Source organism: Ylistrum balloti, unplaced genomic scaffold (genome assembly GCF_031769215.1).
Source record: "Ylistrum balloti isolate Yb309-2 unplaced genomic scaffold, AGI_CSIRO_Ybal_v1 Utg369922, whole genome shotgun sequence".
Classification (NCBI taxonomy): Eukaryota; Metazoa; Mollusca; class Bivalvia; order Pectinida; family Pectinidae; genus Ylistrum; species Ylistrum balloti.
Genome location: NW_026782039.1, coordinates 347,213 through 374,929, shown reverse-complemented (window position 1 = coordinate 374,929; position 27,717 = coordinate 347,213). Strand labels below are relative to the sequence as shown.

General features: G+C 34.4%; 1 protein-coding gene across 1 annotated transcript; it reads right to left on the bottom strand.

The window, feature by feature from the left end:
• Positions 1-5,092: 5,092 nt before the first annotated feature.
• Positions 5,093-26,898, bottom strand: LOC132546930 (disintegrin and metalloproteinase domain-containing protein 10-like). The gene is made up of 15 exons (XM_060210658.1): positions 26,817-26,898; positions 19,679-19,811; positions 19,167-19,285; positions 18,629-18,707; positions 17,999-18,303; positions 16,740-16,996; positions 16,376-16,504; positions 14,364-14,547; positions 13,526-13,685; positions 12,925-13,029; positions 12,697-12,778; positions 10,518-10,642; positions 9,590-9,692; positions 5,632-5,766; positions 5,093-5,224 (listed from the first exon to the last, which is right to left on the bottom strand). The coding sequence occupies exons 1-15, from the start codon at positions 26,896-26,898 to the stop codon at positions 5,093-5,095; spliced, it is 2,130 nt and encodes a 709-aa protein (XP_060066641.1).
• Between the last annotated feature and the right edge of the window lie 819 nt (positions 26,899-27,717).

Here is a 27,717-nt window from a genome sequence, read left to right as displayed (position 1 = left end):
TCAAAGGATATGCTATTGCTACCAAGGTCAGTGGAGCTACATTAAATCTGCCTGATACTGTCAAGATTGAACACCTTATGGAGACTTAACAGAAACCAAACGTTTTCCATCCTGTTCGAACGTTTTACTACTTTCCACTCTCCTGCTGCGTGTTCTTGCTCTACCTCTCCTTATGAGTGTGGTCTAGCAAGATGTTTAATTTTATATATCTACCACTCTTCAGCACCTGCCGCTACCTATAATATAGATCTTTCTCTTGAACGAACCCACATGGACAGCTTTTCTCCAAGCTCCGTGATAAGCTCTCAATTTTCTATTGTTAATTTTTCCATTTCTGGATAGCAACAATCCCAACTTATGTTGTTTACATGTCGCAGTTTATTCGATATTCCAGGGCTTGTTCCCACTTTTACGGTCGCCATAGTGATCTCATTGAGAAATATTTTATTTCTTTTTGCGATGTGAAACTGGACGTGTTTGATGCTCGTTAGTTTGCCTATTAGTTGTAAACCTTGTTCATATTTGAGAAAGTGACTTTGCTTACTGGAGTTGACCAAAGTTTACATGGCGGTGTAAACTTTCAATGAAACTGGAGGCAAGGTCTTTGTGACCTTTTACGATATGCTTACAATGATTTTAGCCTTATATGAAACAAAAACAGCGAACCAAAAGTGGGACACGGATTGTTCTTTTGGGGATGCCATTAGTCTTTTGAGAGACTTTATAACCAAACTCAGCGAAGATATTGCAGTTAGAAATTCGATCATTTTCACAGAGGTTATCATCAGTGTATTTCTTCTCGGTTTTGAAAAAGGGAACATGTCAACATAACCATAACCCAAACTCAAATTCCATTTAACTAGGATAAAAAAATTAAAAAAAAAAAATTTACATGGAGAACCATGAAAAAGTACAAGGAGAAAAAGACCAGGTGTTCCGAAAGATCAAACGTCTTATGCTTCATTGACGACACCCGTAATGTAAACCTTGCTCAATCCAAGTAAATAGTGTAAAGTTCTCAATTGAGAACAAGGTACACAAAAACGGATTCTACAGGCAAACTAACGAGCATCCATTACGTCCAGCTTCATCGGCCTGCATCTTTTGAAACCCTGTTCAACGGGTTTTTCCGTCAGTTGACGACTATTGCAAGAAAATTAGAATAACTTACAACACAAAAATAAATTTCCGCGCGTTATACATGCCCAACACATTGGATATTAAAGGGAACAACGATTGATTTGGAAAGCCACTTTATTCAAAGTTGCATTTACGTTTTAATTTTAATATATGTTCTAAAATATGTAAGCATAATCTGAAAAGTTTGAACTATTCAATTCATCATAAGCCGTTAGAAAAACGTTAAATCACAAACAATAAACACCAGAAGACGATCATAGAAAAATAGGTTTATTTGATATTGTTTACACCGGACATAGGAATGTACACAGACAACACAACAGATACGACATCATACTTATATATTGTGTGCTGAACAACATAACAGATACTTATATATTGTACACTAAGATAACAAATCTTTTCGTAATATAATAGTCTTTTCTTCAAAACATTGTCACTTCATTGTTATCTGTAATCTTGTTTTTGATTATAAATGTTTATGCATATACAATATCTGAACTTAAAATTTCATTTCAGTGTAAAACACTCGACTACTTATATATAACTTTGTTGTATGTATATGACACAACAGCGTCAGATTCCTAGAACGAAGCCTATCACGGATACAGCTCCAAGCACAGGCTATAATAACACACAGACAGGTCGGTGTACTATTTCCGATAACGTTTGTTTATTATTGCTAATCCGATAAAATAGATATTGCATATTTTTTTAAAAGAAGAATCTGTTATTTATATTATAAACAAACAAACATTAAGTCTTGCAAGATTATATAATATTGTTTATATTTCAATAATTTCTAAACAACATGAATGTTAACACTGTACATGTACAATCATCCAGGAATGTTTGAAATAATTTTATAAAAATATAAGATATAATTTAACATTTTGTACTCAACATAAGATACCTGGGACTGTGGAATGGTTTTATGATAATACAAAATATATATAATTTAACATTTTGTACTCAACATAAGATACCTGGGACTGTGGAATGGTTTTATGATAATACAAAATATATATAATTTAACATTTTGTACTCAACATAAGATACCTGGGACTGTGGAATGGTTTTATGATAATACAAAATATATATAATTTAACATTTTGTACTCAACATAAGATACCTGGGACTGTGGAATGGTTTTATGATAATACAAAATATATATAATTTAACATTTTGTACTCAACATAAGATACCTGGGACTGTGGAATGGTTTTATGATAATACAAAATATATATAATTTAACATTTTGTACTCAACATAAGATACCTGGGACTGTGGAATGGTTTTATGATAATACAAAATAAATATAATTTAACATTTTGTACTCAACATAAGATACCTGGGACTGTGGAATAGTTTTATAAGAATACAAAATATAATTTAAGATTTTGTACTCAACATAAGATACCTGGGACTGTCGGAATAGTTTTATAATTTTCTGAGTTTTTTACCGAGCCAGGACGTCAATGGGCCGTCTAGAATCTAGGTTATCTAATGTACATAACGTTGAAATTACCGGAAACCGATCCCTAATATCGTGTGTGCTCTCCCCGAACAGCTTTAGCGTCTATATTTCTGCGTAATATGGAGGTCATAAGGACATTGATTGCCCGTAGAGCAAGGTAATTCATTCCACAGGGGCTATATGGAGGCTAATCACTAGGGACTGTGTTCTGGTTTTCAAGAAAGTCTCTACAAACACTAGAAACGAATGGCCTAGTGTTATCATGCTGACAGGTCAAATGGTGCCTTATAAGGAAAGGCCTCAGCAACAGGCTACAGGAGCTCATCTCGATAGTATACAGCCGTTAAATTCCCGTTAATGACCACTAAAGGTGACTTTAAACCATGTAAAATTACTCCCCAAACCATCACCGATCCATCCCCAAATTTTTCGTAATCCAAAACACGCGCGTTAGCAAGACGCTCTCCTCGACGCCGGTACACACGTTGACGACCGTCTGATAGGAATAACGTGAATCGAGATTCGGCCGTGACCGTGAAGGGCATGAACCCCCAACCCCTTATAGGGAAACGTGTAGGCACATTGACTGTCAACCATCACACACGATGAGCGGGACGTTGAGGTGTCAATGGCAAACCAGCGTACTGACGACGAGGGCATTAACTTGCCTTTTTGCAGTCAATTTCTAACAGTTTTTACATGGGTTCGACGACTGCCATTACCGTTTATATTTCGTGTAGTTTTGGCTGCCGTTAATCTCGTGTCACGCAAGTGGGCAGGCCTAATGAACCGATCTTGACGTCGTGACGTTACACGTGGACGTCAGGTCTGTCATCAACTTTTCCCGTTGAGACGTAAACCTAACCGACTTATAGCCAAGTTGTGAAGTCCGAGGTGAGTGTTGAGACCCTCTTACGGACATTAAGAGAGCCCAGCTTCTATCAAGTTTGGATAGCCGGAGCATATTTGTGAAAACAATTATTGATTACGATCACGCGTCTTGGTGATAGTTAGAAATCGACATTAATTTGATTGCAAAAGAACGCTTGTTAGTTTAGGCGCACCGGATGTGGATAATGTTTGGCTCAGATGACGGATTTTATCCACAATTATTGACAGGTTACGTAAGATGACACAATATTTCTCTACATGTTTGACTATGAGATGTTTGGAGGCGTGTTTGTTTCATAGTAAAATATACAGTATAAAAATAGCATTGCTCAGACTGTTTGGAACGTACGAAAAGTATTGCTTTTTTTTTCAGGGACAATGCCTTTACTTGGACGGATTTAACATCAGTGCAAGCTTACCAAGCCCTCAGAAAGTGCATATTTACATATGACATTTACTGAGAAACTTTTGACCATCGTTATTAAACGACAGATAAAGTTAATTCTCAAGAAGATTGTACAAACAGATATAAATTTCGCCGTTAGTGACGGATATACTGACTTCAATGACAAATCATTCGAAAGGACAGATACAGTTACTTGGTGAGAAGTGAAGAAGGACCTTATTAAACAGACGTGAGTAATAGTCTAAATGGCTTTGTCACCACACAACCAATATGGATAACACAATCTGTTATACAAAATTAGACTGTTACACTTAATTCAACAAGTATTAAATTTTCAAAAAAATGGTTTGAGGTGTTCAAGCTATTACATAAACTAATGTAGTAAATAAAAAGCTATGAACATTCCTACCTGCAAACGTAAACATAATTAACACATAGTTTATAGCATCAATTATATATATCACATAATGATTACCCAAAACAAAATTGTACAACACGCTCAGTATATGTAAAATATGCAGGACATTATTGCATTTCTGATACACGCACCAGTTTCAATATTTACTAATTCTTAAAAATAATTTTGCATTTATGTAAAATTAGGGAACACTATAAATGCCATACAAATATAATACAGAACTAGGAAGGGCAAGAATAATTTCAAATATGATAATACCATCATCCATCTCCAAAAAACAAAACTAATCACAGATTGAAATAAGTTGCACAATGTTGATGATATGCAGAACTAGTTTGAAGTTGTCTTAGACATAGCATTAACCGTGTATACATATATGTACTTAATGCATAGTAACAGAAATCATCAAACATCACCAAGAGGACAACTAATAATTCAATATAAATGTCATCTTATACTAAATTGCTAATTTGATGGCACATACCTTATATATCAATGTCTGACTTGTCGTTTGATATTGTAAGTATGGTTGTCTGTCCTTTCGTCGTCTGATATTGTACATAGGGATGTCTGTCCTATCGTCGTCTGATATTGTAAGTATGGTTGTCTGTCCTTTCGTCGTCTGATATTGTACATAGGGATGTCTGTCCTATCGTCGTCTGATATTGTAAGTATGGTTGTCTGTCCTATCGTTGTCTGATATTGTAAGTATGGTTGTCTGTCCTATCGTCGTCTGATATTGTAAGTATGGTTGTCTGTCCTATCGTCGTCTGATATTGTACATGTCAATATCCCTGCCATTGTCATATGATGACATGTTATCTTCCACTTGGTTTTTTCGTGGATTCATCGGAGGTCCGTGACTTTTAGAGCAAAATTTTGCCACCAGGATCTGTAAATAGAATAATTCAATGCGAAACAACACGTTTAAGACCTCATGAACAATGAGCATATCCGTTATCAACAATTTTTCTGTGAAAATAACGCAACAAAAATCCGTTTGTAATTAATCTAGCGATATTTTACCATGTTCACTTACTCATGTTACAATGTAACACACGAATATAACGGTAAACATCTTAGCATCAAATATCATCGTGGCTCCTACAGAAATTTAAGTGAATGGATAAATAAATATTAGCTCTTTTTTATGGACCTTTATCATTTCAGTGTAAATATTCCAAAGTTGTGCAGAACATCACATATGAATGTAAATAACTAATTTATATTACTACCCTCCAACTTTCCAGGAAGATAAGGGATGTATGTATGTATAAAGAATACAGACGATATACTCACCAGCGCGATAACGAGGACAACACCGGCAGCAATGCCAATGTACCAGTGTTGAGTAAGGAAAGCTTTTAGAGTCTGGAACACCTCTCCGTCCAATAGCAGTTTCTTTAGGGCGAGAAGAGGCCCCGTTGGGTCCACCTAACATACCAAAATCATAATCGAGAATCAATACTCCAGGGGTTACACTCACTATCACACTCTGTACCCCTTGAACCATCCTCGATACTCCAGGGTTTACGTTCACTATCACACTCTGTACCCCTGGAACCATCGTCGATACTCCAGGGGTTACGCTCACTATCACTCTTTGTACCCCTGGAGCCATCCTCGATACTCCAGGGGTTACGCTCACTATCACACTCTGTACCCCTGGAGCAATCCTCAATACTCGAGGGGTTACGTTCACTTTCGCTCTCTGTACGCCTGAAACCATCCTCGATCACTATCGCTATCAATTTCTTGACAAAATCAGGGTTACATGTGTGACGCATTGTGGTTAAGATGAGCAGATCCTTTGATGTACACCAAACAAAAATGGATGGGTGTCACTACTTTGTAATCTTCAAAGGACAGTATCAGTCTGTGATTGGTCTAGTTTTTGTCCTGAAACCCGTTGTAGACCAATTAAATTACTTTGCATGTGCCTTCATGTTTGTCAAGAAATGTTCCAGAGGTGCAGAGAGCAAAAGTGAACATAACCCCAAGAGTATCGAGGATGCAAAACCAGAGTTGCATGATGCTTCTATTAAATAGCAAAAGAAAATGACGATTTGATATTGCTTATATGAAAACAACACAGTTCTAACTCAAATGACCTCAAAATATTTACATGGATGTAGTTAAAAAGTTAGAAAAAGACAATATGTTCCGGAAGGGTTAGCGAGTTCTTTTCTCCCATGTCATATGACTGTAGATTAATTAAGTGTCTCGTTCTCAGTGTGAAAACAGCAATAAAGCAACGATACCGTTGACAAACGTAAGTTAGTATTATATGATAAGAGTATGTAATGTAAGTATATAATGTAGATATATAATGTAGATATGTAATGTAGGTATATAATGTAGATATGTAATGTAGGTAGATAATGTAGATATGTAATGTAGGTATATAATGTAGATATGTAATGTAGGTATATAATGTAGATATGTAATGTAGGTATATAATGTAGATAATGTAGATATGTAATGTAGTATATAATGTAGATATGTATGTAGGTATATAATGTAGATATGTAATATGTAATGTAGGTATATAATGTAGATATATAATGTAGATATGTAATGTAGGTATATAATGTAGATATGTAATGTAGATATGTAATGTAGGTATATAATGTATATAATGTAGATATGTAATGTAGATATATAATGTAGATATGTAGATATATAATGTAGATATGTAATGTAGGTATATAATGTAGATATATAATGTAGATATGTAATGTAGGTATATAATGTAGGTATATAATGTAGGTATATAATGTAGATATGTAATGTAGGTATATAATGTAGGTATATAATGTAGATATGTAATGTATATAATGTAGATATGTAATGTAGGTATATAATGTAGTATATGTAATGTAGGTATATAATGTAGATATATAATGTAGGTATATAATGTAGATATAATGTAGGTATATAATGTAGATATATAATGTAGATATATAATGTAGATATATAATGTAGGTATATAATGTAGGTATATAATGTAATATGTAGGTATATATGTAGGTATATAATGTAGATATAATGTAGGTATATATATATGTAGATATGTAATGTAGGTATATAATGTAGATATATAATGTAGGTATATAATGTAGGTATATAATGTATGTAATGTAGGTATATAATGTAGATATATAATGTATATAATGTAGGTATATAATGTAGGTATATAATGTAGATATGTAATGTAGTATATAATGTAGATATGTAATGTAGGTATATAATGTAGATATGTAATGTAGGTATATAATGTAGATATGTAATGTAGGTATATAATGTAGATATGTAATGTAGGTATATATGTAGATATGTAATATATAGTAGTATATAATGTAGATATATAATGTAGATATGTAATGTAGGTATATAATGTAGGTATATAATGTAGATATGTAATGTAGGTATACAATGTAGATATGTAATGTAGGTTTATAATGTAGATATGTAATGTAGGTATATAATGTAGATATAATGTAGATATATAATGTAGGTATATAATGTAGATATGTAATGTAGGTATATAATGTAGATATGTAATGTAGGTATATAATGTAGATATGTAATGTAGGTATATAATGTAGATATGTAATGTAGGTATATAATGTAGATATGTAATGTAGGTATATAATGTAGATATGTAATGTAGGTATATAATGTAGATATGTAATGTAGGTATATAATGTAGATATGTAATGTAGGTATATAATGTAGATATATAATGTAGGTATATAATGTAGATATGTAATGTAGGTATATAATGTAGATATGTAATGTAGGTATATAATGTAGATATGTAATGTATATATAATGTAGATATGTAATGTAGGTATATAATGTAGATATGTAATGTAGGTATATAATGTAGATATGTAATGTAGGTAGATAATGTAGATATGTAATGTAGGTATATAATGTAGATATGTAATGTAGGTATATAATGTAGATATGTAATGTAGGTATATAATGTAGATATGTATGTAATGTAGGTATATAATGTAGATATGTAATGTAGGTATATAATGTAGATATGTAATGTAGGTATATAATGTAGATATGTAATGTAGGTATATAATGTAGATATGTAATGTAGGTATATAATGTAGATATGTAATGTAGGTATATAATGTAGATATGTAATGTCCAAGTTTTTTTAAAATTTGAGTTTGAATTATGATTATATTGTCATGTAAGCATTTCCTTGTTGTTCAATGTAAATGAAATCAAGTCTTCTCAATAAGAACAAATATGTAACTAACATCGAACACATCTTCATATTACACAAGGAAACATGATTCTCCGGAGTAAGAGCATGATGCCATCCATAAGACTTAATACAGTCTACTTGTACGACTCAAGACACGTGGTGTGATGTTGGAAATAAGCTCTTGTGTATCGAACCAAGACGCGTGGTGTGATGTTGGAAATAAGCTCTTGTGTATCGAACCAAGGCACGTGGTGTGATGTTGGAAATAAGCTCTTGTGTATCGAACCAAGGCACGTGGTGTGATGTTGGAAATAAGCTCTTGTGTATCGAACCAAGATACGTGGTGTGATGTTGGAAATAAGCTCTTGTGTATCGAACCAAGATACGTGGTGTGATGTTGGAAATAAGCTCTTGTGTATCGAACCAAGACACGTGGTGTGATGTTGGAAATAAGCTCTTGTGTATCGAACCAAGGCACGTGGTGTGATGTTGGAAATAAGCTCTTGTGTATCGAACCAAGGCACGTGGTGTGATGTTGGAAATAAGCTCTTGTGTATCGAACCAAGACACGTGGTGTGATGTTGGAAATAAGCTCTTGTGTATCGAACCAAGGCACGTGGTGTGATGTTGGAAATAAGCTCTTGTGTATCGAACCAAGACACGTGGTGTGATGTTGGAAATAAGCTCTTGTGTATCGAACCAAGGCACGTGGTGTGATGTTGGAAATAAGCTCTTGTGTATCGAACCAAGGCACGTGGTGTGATGTTGGAAATAAGCTCTTGTGTATCGAACCAAAATACGTGGTGTGATGTTGGAAATAAGCTCTTGTGTATCGAACCAAGATACGTGGTGTGATGTTGGAGATAAGCTCTTGTCTATCGAACCAACCGTGACATACATAAATATAAAAGGAAAGGGAAGTAACTGTGTTGATCTATTGACAGATTATGTTATCAATGATCCAATGTTTTGTACCCGACTTCAGAGAAAAGTGATCATGCTGTTGATAGTGCTTGCTTGCCTTACCTCTCGGCACACTTGGAATACGTCACAATACCCTTTGTAATTATTACACGGACTTCCTGACACTGATTTTGTGGCAGTGATAGAAGGAATATCGGTGGTGGACCTGTAAACAACATATAATCGTGGGATTATTGTAACATGGTAGTAGTCTACAGGTTATAGAGAGAAAAGTGAACCATTGTAACAGCATTCTAGAAGGAATGTAAGTGACGAACTTGGAAACATAAAAATGAGATATTTATACCAGGAATATAGTCTTCAGACACTAGTAACCTTACTAAGATAATTGATTTGTAAGAATCAATTTCTGAAGAAGCTTAAATCAAATAGCGATGCGTCTTACTTGTTATTTTTCAATAAAAGGCTCTGATTATAACTTTCAGAAACCGTATGCCTTCAGAATGAGAATATTCGATCCCAGCGAGTGAGTACACAAATGTACTTTAAACGTCGCTGGTTCAATACTATACATAAGCGGGAGTTTTCTGTATGTATCCAGTTAAAATGATCTTACATTGGTCCGGAGACAAGGGTATCTCAAACTGAGTGTAAGTGTTTGGCTGGTCAGCACGAAGATTGCCGACCCCTACTCAAGGGTTGGGATATTTTTGTCCATTGCATTGCACCATCATCAATGGTCCATGAAATATGCGTCGAAATTGACGATATTATCAATTTACGACATAGATACGCTACATAAAATGATGACGTTATCAATTTGCGACATAGATACGCTACATATGATGTCGCTATCCCATTGTGTGTGACATTGTACTGGAATGCACATGCGAAATATGGGAGAAAAATTGATCTTGATAAATGTGTATGCATGTGAAAGGAATTACAGGTTTAATATGCTACATACGTGCTGTCGGACATTAAAAAAGAGATTTTTCTAAAATCGAATTGATTAAAATGTATGACGTACGTGCAGATAGAGTTGTACATGCAGCACACCTGGCAGAGTTTTTCATCCTTCCAATCATCAGCTGTGGTAGGACTGCACTGACAGGCCTCCAGACTGTGGGCAAGACAAACGGAACCAGAGCATTCCTAGATAAGAAAACCAGGAATAACAGAAACGGTTTATTATCGGTGAAAATTTCAATCATGAGTAGAGAATAAAACCCGGTGTCCCATAAAATGTTCACCCCTGTAAAATACTCATCCAGATAAATATTTTATATGGAATAATCCAAAAAAGACCGTCTCAATATTACATACAATACACTTCAGCTTGTCTGACAAACCATACCAGAGATTATATCTAGTATCATTGGATATGAAATATCGTATATGAGATATATTGTATAGTACATGAAGGAAGCTTTATAGTATATGATAATTCTAATGGCATGTCTTATATGGTAAATGTTGTATCTTATATAGGAGATGGGATATCTACATGCTTCAATGAGTAAGTATCATGATTATGTAATTTACCCTTCATTATATTTTCTTCTATTAACTTCCTGTTGTAACCTCCGTAAAACTGTATGTTGCTATATAGCACTGTGACTTCACTTTATACATGGATGTTTGGTTTATTGATGTTATATGTCCTATTAACAGCCAGGATCATTTAAGGACGTGTCAGGTTTGGTGTATTGTGTTTTATGTCCTATTAACAGCCAGGGTCATTTAAGGACGTGTCAGGTTTGGTGTATTGTGTTTTATGTCCCATTAACAGCCAGGATCATTTGAGGGCGTACCAGGTTTGGTTTATTGATGTTATATGTCCTATTAACAGCCAGGGTCATTTAAGGACGTGCCAGGTTTGGTTTGGTGTATTGTGTTTTATGTCCTATTAACAGCCAGGATCATTTAAGGACGTGCCAGGTTTGGTTTATTGTTGTTTTATGTCCTATTAATAACCAGGATCGTTTAAGGACGTGCCAGGTTTGGTTTGGTGTATTGTGTTTTATGTCCTATTAACAGCCAGGGTCATTTAAGGACGTGTCAGGTTTGGTGTATTGTGTTTTATGTCCTATTAACAGCCAGGATCATTTAAGGACGTGCCAGGTTTGGTTTATTGTGTTTTATGTCCTATTAACAGCCAGGGTCATTTAAGGACGTGCCAGGTTTGGTGTATTGTGTTTTATGTCCTATTAACAACCAGGAACATTTAAGGACGTGCCAGGTTTGGTTTATTGTGTTTTATGTCCTATTAACAGCCAGGGTCATTTAAGGACGTGCCAGGTTTGGTGTATTGTGTTTTATGTCCTATTAACAACCAGGAACATTTAAGGACGTGTCAGGTTTGGTGTATTGTGTTTTATGTCCTATTAACTGCCAGGATCATTTAAGGACGTGTCAGGTTTGGTGTATTGTTGTTTTATGTCCTATTAACTGCCAGGATCATTTAAGGACGTGCCATGTATATTGATAGAAATCATCTCTATTATGAAATCAAGTAATGGGTGACCTTTAATGCGATCCGTTTCGTTCCAGATAAATGAACTATTAGCAATAATAATGAACGCCTGATGAGATGAAATGATCAGACCTCCCCAGATACATTTGACTAAACCATTGAAGGACCGACAGACTGATCCTTCTCTGCTTTCAATATAACAATACAATATCTAGATTTAGTAATTCGTAACCATCGGCAGTCGTTGCTGAACATATTTCCTATATTAAACATAGGACCACCATTATTCTGAACAAGAAGCAATGTTCAAGTTACATTGTTCAAGCAAAATGAACAAGATGAAAAGCCACCAACATAAACATGTATATTTGATTGTTATGATATACCCACAAAACACGGATAATACTGCACTCGGCGACTAAGTTAATATAGGAAGTACACAACTGTTCAAATCATACGGTAAATGTTCCTCCGTTTCTGTAGAAAATGTTTGATTTCCTGAAGAATAAACCAGCCGTATCAAGCAGGTTTATTCAGCAATCGGCAGACACTGTTCTGCATATTAATTTGTTATTGCAATGCAAATTGATTCTAAACTAATGTTTGCTTTTATCTAAACCAAATTTTTATTGATATGTCCTAACTTTTTAATAAATATGTATGACACGTTTATTATATATATGATACGTTTTATATATCTATATTCAAATCAATTCACTTTTGTGATGCTCACCCCTAGATAGCAGACCTGCCCGTCTGCGCATTCCGTTCCGTTAGCAGCGGAGGCAGAAGCAGGACAACTTGCTGATGATCCGGTGACGAAAGTCAAGAAAACTACTTAAACAAAATCATAGATGCAACTCATATCATAAAAAACTGTTTTTAATACAAATGTTATTTAGGAAAACTTTCTCAGAAGATTATCAAGATTCTGTGATTTTGATGTATGACTAAAGGATATTCGCACAGCGCCTCAGCCAAACAAGAACTGTTGGACCGACACACATGATTCTCCCCAGACGTGTACAGTGTACAGGACGGACTGCAACATGGACCCTCACTCGGACTGAAACATAACAGTTAATAACAAAAACGTGTTTGGTATTATTCTAATTATTAGAAACAAATAATTCATTAACATTTGCATCTCTTTTAGTCATGATAACTTTCATAAAATCGGGACATTGCTTTCAGATAATAGGATTAAGGGAAAACTTCAAACACAAACAACTAATGAAATAATGGCAAATCATGTTTGAAAGAATTATTAAGAAGGAGGCTCTTGAAGTATCAGTGTCTTCTACTAATAGGTCAATATATTGGGGGGGGGGGAAATGTTCTCAATGCGAACTAAGGATAAGGTTTACTGTATCAGATGGAAGTGTATTAAGGGTGATGAATGCTGGACAAGATGACTGTGTATTAAGGGTGATGAATAGCAGACGAGATGGCGGTGTATGAAGGGTTTGGTATTGGGTTAGATGGAAGTGGATTAAATATTAGGTTAACTGTATCAAATGGAACTGGATGGAAATTTACTTAAATGGTAATGGTATGTGTACCTGCAGGAGGAAGCAGAAGCGTTGACTTTGGTACAGGGCGTTCCCATGGGGTTAGAGGACTGGGGATTACAACAGGCCTCCGTACAGGTATCAGACCAGCCACAATCACACTCCTCCCCGGACTCCACCACGTTGTTTCCACAAATAGGAACACCCGATACTGATAATACATTTTGTATCATCGATAATTAGATAGCTTTTCCTGAATTTCTCTACATCATTTATATCTCATTGTCTAATATAAATCACGATCCCATTTCTCCCATGAACACGTGCTACTTAAAACTTTACTTTCTCCTCCCGAATATTGTTCTAATGACGGTGATTGTGTTGTAATTGGAATGTCACACATCATTTTTGTAAAGGGTTTTAATATATTGAAGTATGAAAATCTATTCATACTTTTCCACAATGAATAGGAAGCTATTTTGATAATTCAGTACAAAAGAGTTGGATAAATAGGATTTTGTTTTGTAAGAAGTGAAAAAAATGAAAAATTACATTTTTCATCATTATCATTATCTTTGTAATAATTTTCTTATTTCACCCACAAAATTAAGGGTAATACAGGAATTTTACTGTATGGTTTTATTTCATTTATATCGGTAAGGTACATTGACTAAATATAACTTTTCATTTCCATATTTATTTGATTTACAATGTAAAGATACGTTTATGACAGCAAAGGTAGTAAAAAGTCAATGTATGAATAATACACGAACAAATTAATTAGATGTCATTGCGTATCGTTCATGGTTTCTTTCTCGTTATTAATGCCACAATAAATTCATTGTGAAAATCGATCCCATTAAATCAATCGGTGAAATATTTTGTTTACCTTTGAAGCATCCATTGGACGTTTCCCGGGCTTTTGCGTCCAGAATTGGGGACATGTAATCAACGCTACAAGAGGAGAACATCTGGTTGTTTGCTTCATACCCGGATGTAGCCCGAGGAAACATGATAAAATTGCCGCCATTTCCACTCCCCGGTGTGCACGTCCCTTGAGATTCAGGATCGTGCTGGGCAGAGTAAACATACATGAACAGGTCAACATTTACAAACTGGATTGGTGAACCACTTCATTTTCGGAATGATATATGGTATGTTTATAAATATGTTCCGTATTAATTAGTTACAAATAAAAAAAGATGTAGTAATAGGTTATTTTTGTGAATCTAAAACATCTTGATCTGGTGCCACTTCTGGAGGTTAAAACTTTTGGTGTTATGGTCCATTATAAAGATCACGGAGCTCATTATTCATTTCAATGCTAAGATTCTAATCCATGACCTCTGAGATACTAAATTGACTTCCAACTGATCGAGTTGGATAAGCTCTCTCTTGCCGAGCGGTGTATTGCGGCAATACGGTTAGTACACTGTTCTATTTCCCATTTAGTTTGGCTGAGGTTTCTTCTTTCAAGCTTGATTTCAACACTTTTCCTCTATCACTAATGTACAATATGCAGTTTCATTCATTGTTGCTCTTGTTCGAACGTATCATTCACATCTTCATCCATCATTGCTGAATCATGTAGTTATATATCATATCAGTGTTCTAAAGTTAAGAAAGCGGCTAATAACGTCCTAATTACTGGACACAGTGTTATTGTTTTCATTGTCTATACCCAGTAGAAGTGCTTCAATCATACTTCTTTGTCATTGAAATAGAAGATGTGAAAGTGATCACTACGTTTTTGTTTTATTTCGAAATTAATACTGTGAAAAAGCAGATGTCACTACTTATCTAAAACTCTTTGAAATACTTTTGCACTTGAATTTATTGTTACGTTAAGTATCCTTTCTTCAGCGCTATCATACTAATCACACTGGTTAATGGCATTACCTATTGTCTAAATTATTTATATTGTCTAAAGCTATTCATTATGTAGAAGTAATCGCTGCAGACAAGTAATTATACCATTTTTTTCGTACATAATTTGTGTTTCAGAAAGGACACGGTCGTCTTGTCTTCTCTTATAAGACGTGTTTTATCCTATAGTAAATTGTGCCTAAGATAGTATTAAACATGGATAAACAGCCTAAATAATTCTTCATATATATACAAATATGGCTGGTTAATGACCAATAAGATAACATAAAGATAAATTAGATTTTTTAATGATATCTTGAGATTGAATATATGCAATAACCAATGAAAATTTCAACTTGAAGATAACTCACAACTGATAACATTGCTTTACCTATATATTGTTCAACTTGATAATCAAAGATGTGTCACATATTACTACCGTTTAGTGGTATCATTTCTTCATGAGAGTCGCAGACGCGTCAAATATAATTTTCCCTTAGTCAAAATCGAGATCTATTTTACTTTTCTATATGTCAAAATTGTGTCTAATTTGTTTTACCTACGAGTCAAGCATGTCTTATATTGTGTACTCTGAAGTAAAAATTGAGTGTTATTTTGTTTTCTACCATAACCTGCGTATGTTATCTCACGACAAGACTATCCATTAAACACCATATCCATTGTTTATTCATACGCATAATACACACGTGTATTATTAGTGATAGCCAAATCTATTGGACGAAGCATTGACATTTGACCCAGCCATGATCTGTGACCCCGAACTACTCGTGTCTTTTCAAAATTTGAAAATTAATTAACTCGAGTTAGATAACGATGATAATCAACCGTCACTCGTTGTAGAACCTCTATTTAACCAATATTGTGTTCTATATTGCTTTGCATAAAAACCATTGTTGCGTCCTTTTTGTTTAACATGACAGCAAAAGTCGTGTTTTATATTGCTTGACCTAAACACCATTGTTGTTTCGAATTTGTTTAACAGGACAGCAACAGGTATGTCCTTTATTGTTTTACCTTAGAGCCAAAGTTGTGTCCTACTTCATGAGCGAAGGTGGCATGTGATACAGACGAGGGCACATCTTTGGCGTAGTTACGCATTGTTACCAGCGCTGTGTTCAGACTTTTAGTCTCACCTTGGTAAGTCTACAATACAATAGTCTCTGGTCACACAGTTTGTAGAGCTCATTGGACCTGATCTAGTTTTTTTCACTGTTTACTCAGCAATCATGATTGGTAACACATGAATGTCAGCAATGTTAATGGATGACATGCCAAATGTGTTATGAATCACTATTGATGCAAAATGATATTGAAAGGCATGTATTATCAAGTTAATATTATGAACACCAAGTAGGAATAAAATGGGCTGCCAACCTACCCCGGATATCTCACATACTCCTCCGGCAAAACCCAGCTCTGCCGTCCAGGCCAAACCGAGGACGCCGTTAAAATCCCTATTGGTAAAGAGGATTGCGAGACAGTAGTCGTTGTAGTTCTCTCTTGAATGTTGGTCCAAGAGGCTCTCTACACTGTACTGGAGAGGGAAGGGATACCCAGCCGCGCTCGGGTCGTTGTATATAGTCACTCGCTTTATCTGGAATTGTATACTGTCTGGGGAACCATCACCGTCAAAATCTGAAAAAGGAAACTTTTGTTTTATATTTCTATGTGTTTAAACATTTTGTTTAATATATTAAGGTCAGATTCCTGCACAACTACAATTACTGGACTAATGAAATAGTTCAGAACTAGACTGAGCATTGACGCTGAGTAAACATTTGATAATTGAGACGTCACGTGGGGTTTTAGAAGCACAGATAATTAGTCTGGAGTTTAGTAAGCTATGAGACGACGTGTGTACAGTGGACAGCTAACATTACATATAAACATAAAGCTGGACAGAAGAAACAGGCCAGTATCAGCTGCTTACGGGGGTAATTTTGGGATTATACGTTCGGGGCTAATTACAGTTATGATTATATTATAGATTGTATTGCTATGCGACTTGGTGAATACCCTGAACAACATTAGTTATTATTCTGCCAGTGTCTGTTTAAGCAGCTATTGTAACACTTTAAATAGTATATATATATATATACGAAATATGATTTAACATTATCATTTTATTTAAATTGTTTGGATGCTTTGAGTTATTGATCCATATAATAAACATATTTCGTCAATTTCACTTAGAAATTTCAGTAAATATAAACCAATGACAATGAAGTAACACCCAAAGTTGATAAAAAAAACTGTATGGAATTCATACCACGGAGTAACAATTTAAACATACTACCAAATGGAAAAATATGAGAGCGAATTTTGGTGGAATGTCGCATTTTATTTCAAGAAAGAAATATTTTGTGTGGTTAAACGGATTTTATTACTGATGTAGACAGTTTTAAAGTATTGTACCTATTTTCTTTTACAGGGCCTAAATGTCATGGTAAGAGTAAGTTATCAAAATTGACCTCCAAGAAAGTCAGACGCGTGTTTCCATGTTATATCTTTATACATCATATTTCAATCATAAAACGAACACCGATATTACTATTCGACATGCGCTTTTCATTTTGTTTTTTTATTGTTCTGGAATTAATGGATCTTACTGCAAGTTGAGGTGGTTTAGCTGCTCACCTATCAAATTGAATATATTATTAGATGCTTGTACATGATTCGTCATTTGTTCTAACACAGCGTCGTAAGTAGAAAACTTATTGTAGAAAGTGTGGTCAGCTTTTAGATACAGTTCACAAACTGTTTTGGTCGGGTCAACAGATCGCCTCTGTCTCCCTGATTGTCGGTAGCGATCCGACCATTTCTCTGTTGGTTCATGAAGCAGTCCACGCATTTCTTCTGACTTCCGGTGTTTCATGAGCTTCCGGTGAAGTTCATCAGATTTGCACATACTATCTTTGGTGTTAAGTAATACATCAGACGATCTACGACATAAAAACACAATAAGGATGGGTTAGATAGTAGTTTCATACTGCTCGATAATAAACTGTGTCCGTGACAATTACATAATACAGATAATGTCACGTTATAAAATATTATTCAAGCATATATCGCGAAATCTGGATATTATATAGTATGCCTGGTTAAAAAAAATGATTGAAAGTCATTGACAAATATTCTTTTATTTTTCTCAGGACAGAAAACATTAGTAAAACATTTTTATGTTATTTAAATTCATTTTACCTGTAAATAATTGAGCTGAAATTTGTCAATTTTGTAAAATGTCTTTTGGAACCCTCTATGTTATACGTTTCGTTAGGGTAGTGAAGATGACCTTCAAAGTGACCAGTCGATGTGACCACTCCATAAATTTTGCTTCCAGTATCATCTGTAAAATTTACAACAAATATAAACCTTTACTTAATACAAATATATAAATCAATATGCAAGCGTATACCGAAAAGTGTTACATATACATTTATTATTTATTATATACTTACAATGTATGTAATTGATATATGTTCAGGAAAGATTTTTTCCGGATTGTACAGCAGACTCATTAGACCCATTGTTTGACTCGTCAGTGATTCGAAGGTCTTAAACTATTGAAACCTATAGGCTACTGCGGAAAATCAGTGTTAGAAAAATGTAACGTTAGAAATAAGATAGGAAAGGTGCGATTAACCAATACTCAATACTTCAGAACGTGTATTTAATTTAGATTATGCCAACATTCAATAGAATTAAAATGTGACATGCTGGGTACGGTAAACTTTAAGGACTAAAGCCCGCCAGAAGATTCAATCACCTACAATGTCTAAGGACTGTACATTTACTACAAACAAACCTTCATCTGATCCGACATAAGCACCGGATGCTTTGTGTTCTATTTTTCCGATGGAGCTCTCGAAAATTACATTTGGCGCAAACAAATTAATGTTTGGACGAAGCTTGAGACGAAAGTCCCTGAAGATGTATAAAGAGAAAAGTTCAAATGTTCCTTAGATATATATATATAAAAAATCTTCGTTTCCTGTTTCAGCGATATATCGCAGAACAGTAGTTTTTCTTTCAAACCATCTTCCCACATATAAAGTGGAATCCACATTTAGAGATTGTCTTTTGTTCTTGTTTCATAACCAAACATATGAAACAATAACATATCGACATTTATCACATAGAAAATATGTTACACGATGAGATGATAAAATATACATTTACACATTTTGCAACAAAGTATATGGCAAAATATTTACAATTTAAAGCTTCAAAATATTTACACCCCAATGTATTTAAAAATATTTATATCTTTTTATGAAACGTGAGAAAGTGGTTTCTCGAAGTTCTTCTTAGATATACCTGTTGAAAGCCCTGAATGTGAGCCGAAGTCCGTCCTCCGTCCCCCGCCGTACTCTGTGATGGTCAGCTAACAAGACATGACTGTCAAAATGGACAGGTTCATAATATCGGATATCACTGTTCAGGGGGACAGCTGGAACACAACATTTGAATAGAAATATATCAATTATATATAGAATCAGAATGACTTTAACTGTGTCATACAAATGTTTCGTCCTTCTAAGACTCATCAGTAACACCAAGGGCCAATCCTTAGATTTTTTATTTGTAATTTGCATCCGTATAATTGTAAAAGTTGAAATATGGATAATGGATTCAAACATATGATAGATTGTGAGACAAAAGCAAAATAATAATAAAAATAAAAAACTGAATATGAGAAAGTACAAAATGGACTAGGCCGGATCTTCTGAATCATTTAGCTCCTCTTGACTTTTACAAGGTCAGATCCAAGAAAAAAACTATGAACTCGAATTTCAATAATATCTGTCTAATCTGATATTCACCAGCCATCAAAGAACAAACACACATGACCTAAAATTGAAAGTTTTACTGGTCTGTCATATGAGTAAAGGCAAATCACCACTGTCATGGTAGGAACATAAATCTTAGTTTGCAAAGAAAAGACTCAATAGTTTAAAGGGAAAGTATTATAATTCTCCCTAGATAACACAGATTATGTCGTATGGAATATGATATATGGTGGAAACAAGAATTGGTTATCATTCAAATCCATTTGCTTCCTTCCATTTTATGTGTGCTTTAGCTTTCTGATTTGATAAAAGCCGGTGATTCTGTAAATCTCTCAGTTTCCTGAAATAGCATTGATTTTATAGTCGTTTATGTAAATGTCAGACCTGTGAGTGAGCTGAGAAAACAATATTATCATAGAAAGCTATTTGATCAAGGCACCTGGTTAGAACTGATCATAAGTATGATAAGGAGGTGAAGTTGTAACCATTACTTTTAATACTATTTCTACCTATAAACCAACCTCCCCATCTAGATTCTGACATTCCTCTCGATCATTTTGGATTTTACCTACCTTACCATCTATATTATGACATTCTTTCGATCATGTTGGATTTTACCAACCTCCCCATCTAGATTATAACATTTCTTTAGATCATGTTAGATTTTAACAACTTCCCCATCTAGATTATGACATTTCTTTAGATCATGTTGGAATTTAATAACCTCCCCATCTAGATTATAACATTTCTTTAGATCATGTTGGAATTTAACAACCTCCCCATCTAGATTATAACATTTCTTTAGATCATGTTTGGATTTTACCAACCTCCCCATCTAGAGTATGACATTTCTTTCGATCATTTTGGATTTTAGCTATCTCCCCATCTAGATTATGACATTTCTTTCGATCATTTTGGATTTTTACCAGTTGCCTCCTGAGTTTAAAAATTTAGACCCATGGCATCACTAATGAATCCTTTTTTTCATTTTTAACTATTTTCATCATGCCATTCAATACAATACAAATCTCTATATGCCCAATTGGTAATATTGAACCGACTAGATGTATCTGAAAAATATTATGATAAAGTAGATGTTTATAATCCTGTTGTACTGAACTGATACGAATTACTGGAAAACGTATAAAAATGAACAGCAGGAGTATAGAATCTGTGTATTTTAACGTTTTTCAACATTTGAGAAGATCTCCTTCTTATACAAAAATATCAATGGTCACTTCTAATTAGTGTTTTGATAGCACAAAAAACACGACATTATTTTATCAGATAGGTTAAATTATCCTATTAAAGGAGAGTCGGGCATGCTCTAGATGCTACAGATCTTATAATATCACATTTCGGGCCATTCTTGTGTCAGTATTCTTTCATTAAGAAAGAATGAATGGAAGGAGACTTCCTACATCACATCTGTTTGAAAAGATTTTGATAATGATATAAAGAATTTTAAAACCTTTTAAATCATACGTTAGTTGATATGTCTGCCACACTTGGTTGGAATTATTCGACTCCTAAGGAATCACTTAATCAATACAACAGTTGTATGAACATGCATGTTACACTACATGTGGTATATCAAATTAGCATGTTTTGACAGGCTAACAGGATGAACTTTGACCGCAATGGCACTTCATACACACCCGGAAATTAGAGAGCGCAATTATTAGTTCACGATTGTTTTGTAATAGTGTGATGACAGTTTTGCGTTTTAATCAGCAATTTGTCACTTAAAGCGAAAAGTTTTTGTTTTTTTGTTTTTCATATAGCTTTAGAAATCTAACGAATGAGAAAAATATGATCTATCACAAACCTTCATGTTGTTACCTCCTTATACACATTAAAAGGACAATTTGATCCAGCTTACCATTAAACGAATTTTGCTATGATTCTATACACACTAAAGATATAACAGACTATGGATTCTGGAAGCTCATCAAATATAGAATACCCCAAGAGTACTAGGGAAATTATGGGAAAACAATCTCATTTATCTTATCGACTTATTTATTTATTGTCATAGTAACAATATCAACAATATTCGAAAATACCCATACATAATTTATAAAAAAAACAACAAATATCGACCGACATATTGTTCCTCAGGCAATGGCTTTACATTGTCTTTATCGCATAACAAACTGCAATTATAAAAATGCATACGTTTTGTTTCAACATTAGTCAGATCAATCGAATGTTCTATCAGATATCTGGGACTTAGTATTGTAAATGTATAAATGTGTCTTAACCGATGCATGTGATATAGTGTTTTAAACGTGTACTTCTCTTTGTCGCCGGTCTCCATCTCTGTCACGGTTTGTACAATCAACCTAAATATAGGAACCGTATGCTTATATACAGTTTCATATGCTCTGTACCATAAATAACTGAGATCACTGAAGTGTAACTGCGGACACGGCTGTGATTTTAATGTTATATTTGTGCTTCGTAAAGTTTGTAATGGAGAATTATATATAGAGAGATCAATATCAGTCACTAAAATATCAACCGTTGTGGGAACGGAACTAGGAACTAAGAACTGGGAACCAACTTCAGGCTCCCTATCGTTTTTAGCACGTTTTCCCTTTTCCCTTTATATCTTAATACAACTGTATGTGAAGACGTTTGAGTCTAATGATAATATTACTATTTTTTAATCACCCGATATTGTTACTGGAAGACAACAGCTGACACACTTCATAGTTTCCTTTGACAAGATTTTAACCGCCAGTGGAAAGCATAGATCAAATTTCTCTAGTCTTTTCACTATAGAAAAAATATCTCACAATAGAAAACTGAGAAAAGGTTAAGCTTTGATCAAACTGAAATGTATTGACATGTTGGTATATTCTTGATTATATCTGAAAACTCAAATAACTTTCACCAATTCAGCTGCAATTGATAAAATGATGTATCCGACGTTCCAGGAGAATAAGACGTGATGTTCTAAAAGGATAAGCGTCTTTTGATTCACTGACGACACTGTCCCAATTAATGAAATATAATAAATGTCTCGAACTCAAAAGTTGATGTAGACAATCACCATAAAAACTTCGAAGTTACGTAATTGGTTGAAAGAATGACATATCACGCGTATTTGCAAAGATATCGTAAGTGTACATGTGACTATTTCATTTACATCAAGCTGTTCGAAAGTTTTTAGAAATTTTGTATAGCGTTTAAGCGACTGCAACAAGTCACCGTGTCAAACGAATTACCGGTAAAATGTGAAGTGAGGAATTAAGGAAAAGTCAAGTGAACAGGTAAACACACGTATGTTATCTTGGTTAATTAATCAAAGTGCTTATTCCATTCTCTGGTGTCTTTATCCTTTTACCGACTCAAATTGAATTCTTAATCAATGTTTGTTTACCCCTATTCTATCATTATACATATTCATTCCTCGATATTGGTACAAACAGATGTAAATGGATTTTGTTGTTTCAGATATCGTAAACAAATATTGAATTTTCATTTGCTTTGTTAGATATACATCAATTTTCTTTCGGACTGAAAAAAACTGTCAAGGAATATTTCAAAGTGAATAAGATTTTTTAAAAAGATGCAATAGCCAAGTTTGCATTTGTTTATTCTTACTGGGAAATTGAAAGATAAGAAGATATTACAAATTGTTCAGCTACGTGTACGGGATTTCAGCATTTTTTAAAGAGTAGTGTTATCATTTGTAATCGAGAACAATATATGTATAAATTAACGAGATCCATAATAGGAAAACATTTAATAGTTTTACACACAACACCAGGAATCAAACGGAAATTATTTACCACCATGAAGTTTAAGGAAATTAAACTTATATTATTCTGAGTAAGAACAACATTTCATGGGGAGATGTATGAAATATATGTATGTATGTTATATACAAAAATCAGATTGCTCTATATAAACCAACAATAACTATGTTGCATATTAATTGGTTTTTAATGAGTGATTTATCAATCCTGAAACTATTTGTTATACACACGTTAAATGATCATACTGTAGAAATAGTTTGTGTTTTCTTTTTGTTTGTGAAATTAATTACAAACACACGCTGTCAAAATCAATACTTGTAGCAAGCGTTTGAATAGAACGGTGAATGTCAGCATGTTAACTAAAGTAAATTCCAGTCTTAAATAGGTCAACACTAAAATAGCGTTTGGTATCGACGATAATGTTCGGTGAAACAAACCAATAACGGTTTGTCTTATGTACAGTCAGCTTAACTTGGTAGCTTTGAAGTTATTGTTGTATGTAAATGCCCAGTGATCTTCATGTTTTTGTCTGAACGAAAAGTTTCAAGTATGGCAGAGCACTGTGGGTAGAGAAGTTGATTGACCAACGATTTACATGGTGAGTCTCGTCGATGAAGCAGGAGCGGCTTTATTTTACGGAACATGTGGAACGGAACGGAACGAAGCATTTGTAAATCATTGTTTTGCCTTAGTTTCATTTTATTTGAGTTTGAATTTCGTTTTTGTTGACATGTCGTTGTTGTTGTTTTGCTTATAAATTGTTTTTATTGTTGAGGAAATGATTCGGTTGTAAAAGACCTACATTTTTATGTAATTGTAGCTATTCAATAACTTCGCAATATCTAGATGTTATCATGTTCAACATTAACCCATATTATGTATGTTTAGGGGGGAATTCAACAGCAATATCAATGGCAAGAGCGTGTTGGAATAAGGAATTAATATTTCATTGAAATTAGTGTTGTGAATAGACATGCCACGTGATCTCAATTACAAACACCATTTTGAAGCATTTTAATTGAATGTGTTTGGTGGTTTAAATCAAATGAGAAATTCTCTACGGTGTCAGTGAAATGTGTCAGCTTACAAATCGGTTTCTGTCATAAATGACCAAACAGTTTGTTAGACCGTTATTTTACCCAATAAGCTGGTAATCCAGGTATACTATTTTTTTATCACTAATGCCTTCATTGATTCTTCAGGGTTTTCATAAGCTTTATAAGTGGTACCAAGCTTGTTTCTACAATGATAGAATTGACCAAGGTGTAGATGACTGGTCAGACGATGCTTTCTCTTTCGGAATTTTTTGTCATATTATCGTTGTACTGTTTCGGGAGTCTTCTTGTAAATCTGTCTTTACCAACGATTTTTGAATTTGAGTTTGGACATATTACATTGCAATCTCCTGTTGTTTTTTAAGTCACTTCTTCGTGAAATTTAGTATTTGACGTCTCAATCAGACCAGACAAGACGTTTCAAACAAGTATTTGACGTTTCAGTTAGACCAGGCAAGACGTTTCAAACAAGTATTTGAAGTCTCATTTAGACCACACAAGGCGTTTCAAACAAGTATTTGACGTCTCAATGAGACCAGACAAGACGTTTCAAACAAGTATTTGACGTCTCATTTAGACCACACAAGGCGTTTCAAACAAGTATTTGACGTCTCAATGAGACCACACAAGGCGTTTCAAACAAGTATTTGACGTCTCAATGAGACCAGACAAGGCGTTTCAAACAAATATTTGAAGTCTCATTTAGACCACACAAGGCGTTTCAAACAAGTATTTGACGTCTCAATGAGACCAGACAAGACGTTTCAAACAAGTATTTGACGTCTCAAATAGACCAGACAAGGCGTTTCAAACAAGTATTTGACGTCTCAATGAGACCAGACAAGACGCTTCAAACAAGTATTTGACGTCTCAAATAGACCAGACAAGACGTTTCAAACAAGTATTTGACGTTTCAATTAGACCAGACAAGACGTTTCTAACAAGTATTTGACGTTTCAATTAGACCAGACAAGACGTTTCTAACAAGTATTTGACGTTTCAATTAGACCAGACAAGACGCTTCAAACAAGTATTTGACGTCTCAAATAGACCAGACAAGGCGTTTCAAACAAGTATTTGACGTCTCAATGAGACCAGACAAGACGTTTCAAACAAGTATTTGACGTTTCAATTAGACCAGACAAGACGTTTCTAAGAAGTATTTGACGTTTCAATTAGACCAGGCAAGACGTTTCAAACAAGTATTTGAAGTCTCATTTAGACCACACAAGGCGTTTCAAACAAGTATTTGACATCTCAATGAAACCAGACAAGACGTTTCAAACAAGTATATGACGTCTCAAATAGACCAGACAAGACGTTTCAAACAAGTATATGACGTCTCAAATAGACCAGACAAGGCGTTTTAAACAAGTATTTGACGTCTCAATGAGACCAGACAAGACGTTTCAAACAAGTATTTGACGTCTCAAATAGACCAGACAAGACGTTTCAAACAAGTATTTGACGTCTCAATGAGACAAGACAAGACGCTTCAAACAAGTATTTGACGTCTCAATGAGACCAGACAAGACGCTTCAAACAAGTATTTGACGTCTCAATGAGACCAGACCAGACGTTTCGAACTTAAGTGATGGTTCACACGATATCTAAATACCGATAGTGTACTGGTATATCTATTGTGGAACAATCCTTCTAAATCCCCGCGAATTACGTTACAAAAATATTTAAGTTTTTAACATCTTACCATTCTCAGCTTGAAATGCATCCTAGAGAAACAAGACAACTATATGACAATTGATTTTGTTATCTATCCGGCATTTCTTAATTAAATGTTACATATAAAATTGTATATAAGTACTTATCATAAGCCATGACTTACCTACGATTCCGTGTGTACAGAAGATGACCACTACCAACGCCACAGTCAATGTCTTTCTCGTGTTTGTTGACCAACATTCCATGCTGATACACACTTTGTTACCTAATGCTTCACTATAAACCCACGGTATCGATAGTCAGACATGAATGTATGAATGACTTCCCATAAAAATCATTCCATCAGTTAGCGCCATGCTATATACCTGATACATGTTATTCTACCTCAGGTGTCGACAGGTAAAATAAACAGCCAATGTACACGATAAATGCAGTCACTAGTTATCTGTTTTTAAATGTTTAGAAAATCCATCGTTTATGAATTATAGATCCTCTTTAGAGTGTCCTCTGAATCGCCTGACTGACATGCGCAGTAAGCTATGGAATAGGTACAGTGACAAGAACACATAATATGTATATATATGTATATATATAAACGGGGATACTTTCACGTTCAATAGCATGGAAGGTCAGAGTTATTCATTTGTAACGATTTCTGCTAGTCAATAAAGATGTTAATATAATGACACGGACACTCACAGTAAAGAGTCTGCCTGTACAAATATCGATAGAGTACGTTATAAATTATCAGTATCGGGGACATTTAAGTGTACTACGGTTATATTAGTTAAGATCATGGACAGGTGAAGTAGCATACCTGTCCTAAGGTATAGCCACATACCTGTCCTCGTGCTATACTTACTATAGATCACAGGTAAAATCGATAAGATGGCTCGGTAAAGGTAATGGGATGAAAGGTAAATGGAACCGACAAACAATCGATTTTATTGATCCTGGTATAAAGCATATATTTATATTTACCATGACATCATCGATGATGTAAATGAAAACACCGTTATTTTTGTAGACCGTTAATAATCACACGTTCATGGCGTTTATATAAG

What these genes read in the sequence shown, in the direction of transcription:
- LOC132546930 (XM_060210658.1), bottom strand. Translation starts at nt 26,898, where the DNA reads ATGGAATGTTGGTCAACAAACACGAGAAAGACATTGACTGTGGCGTTG. An exon ending in CTGTACACACGGAATCGTAG is followed by an intron (nt 19,812 to 26,816) that starts GTAAGTCATGGC and finishes GTTGTGTTCCAG; the next exon opens with CTGTCCCCCTGAACAGTGAT. An exon ending in GTCCAATGGATGCTTCAAAG is followed by an intron (nt 13,686 to 14,363) that starts GTAAACAAAATA and finishes ATGTATTATCAG; the next exon opens with TATCGGGTGTTCCTATTTGT.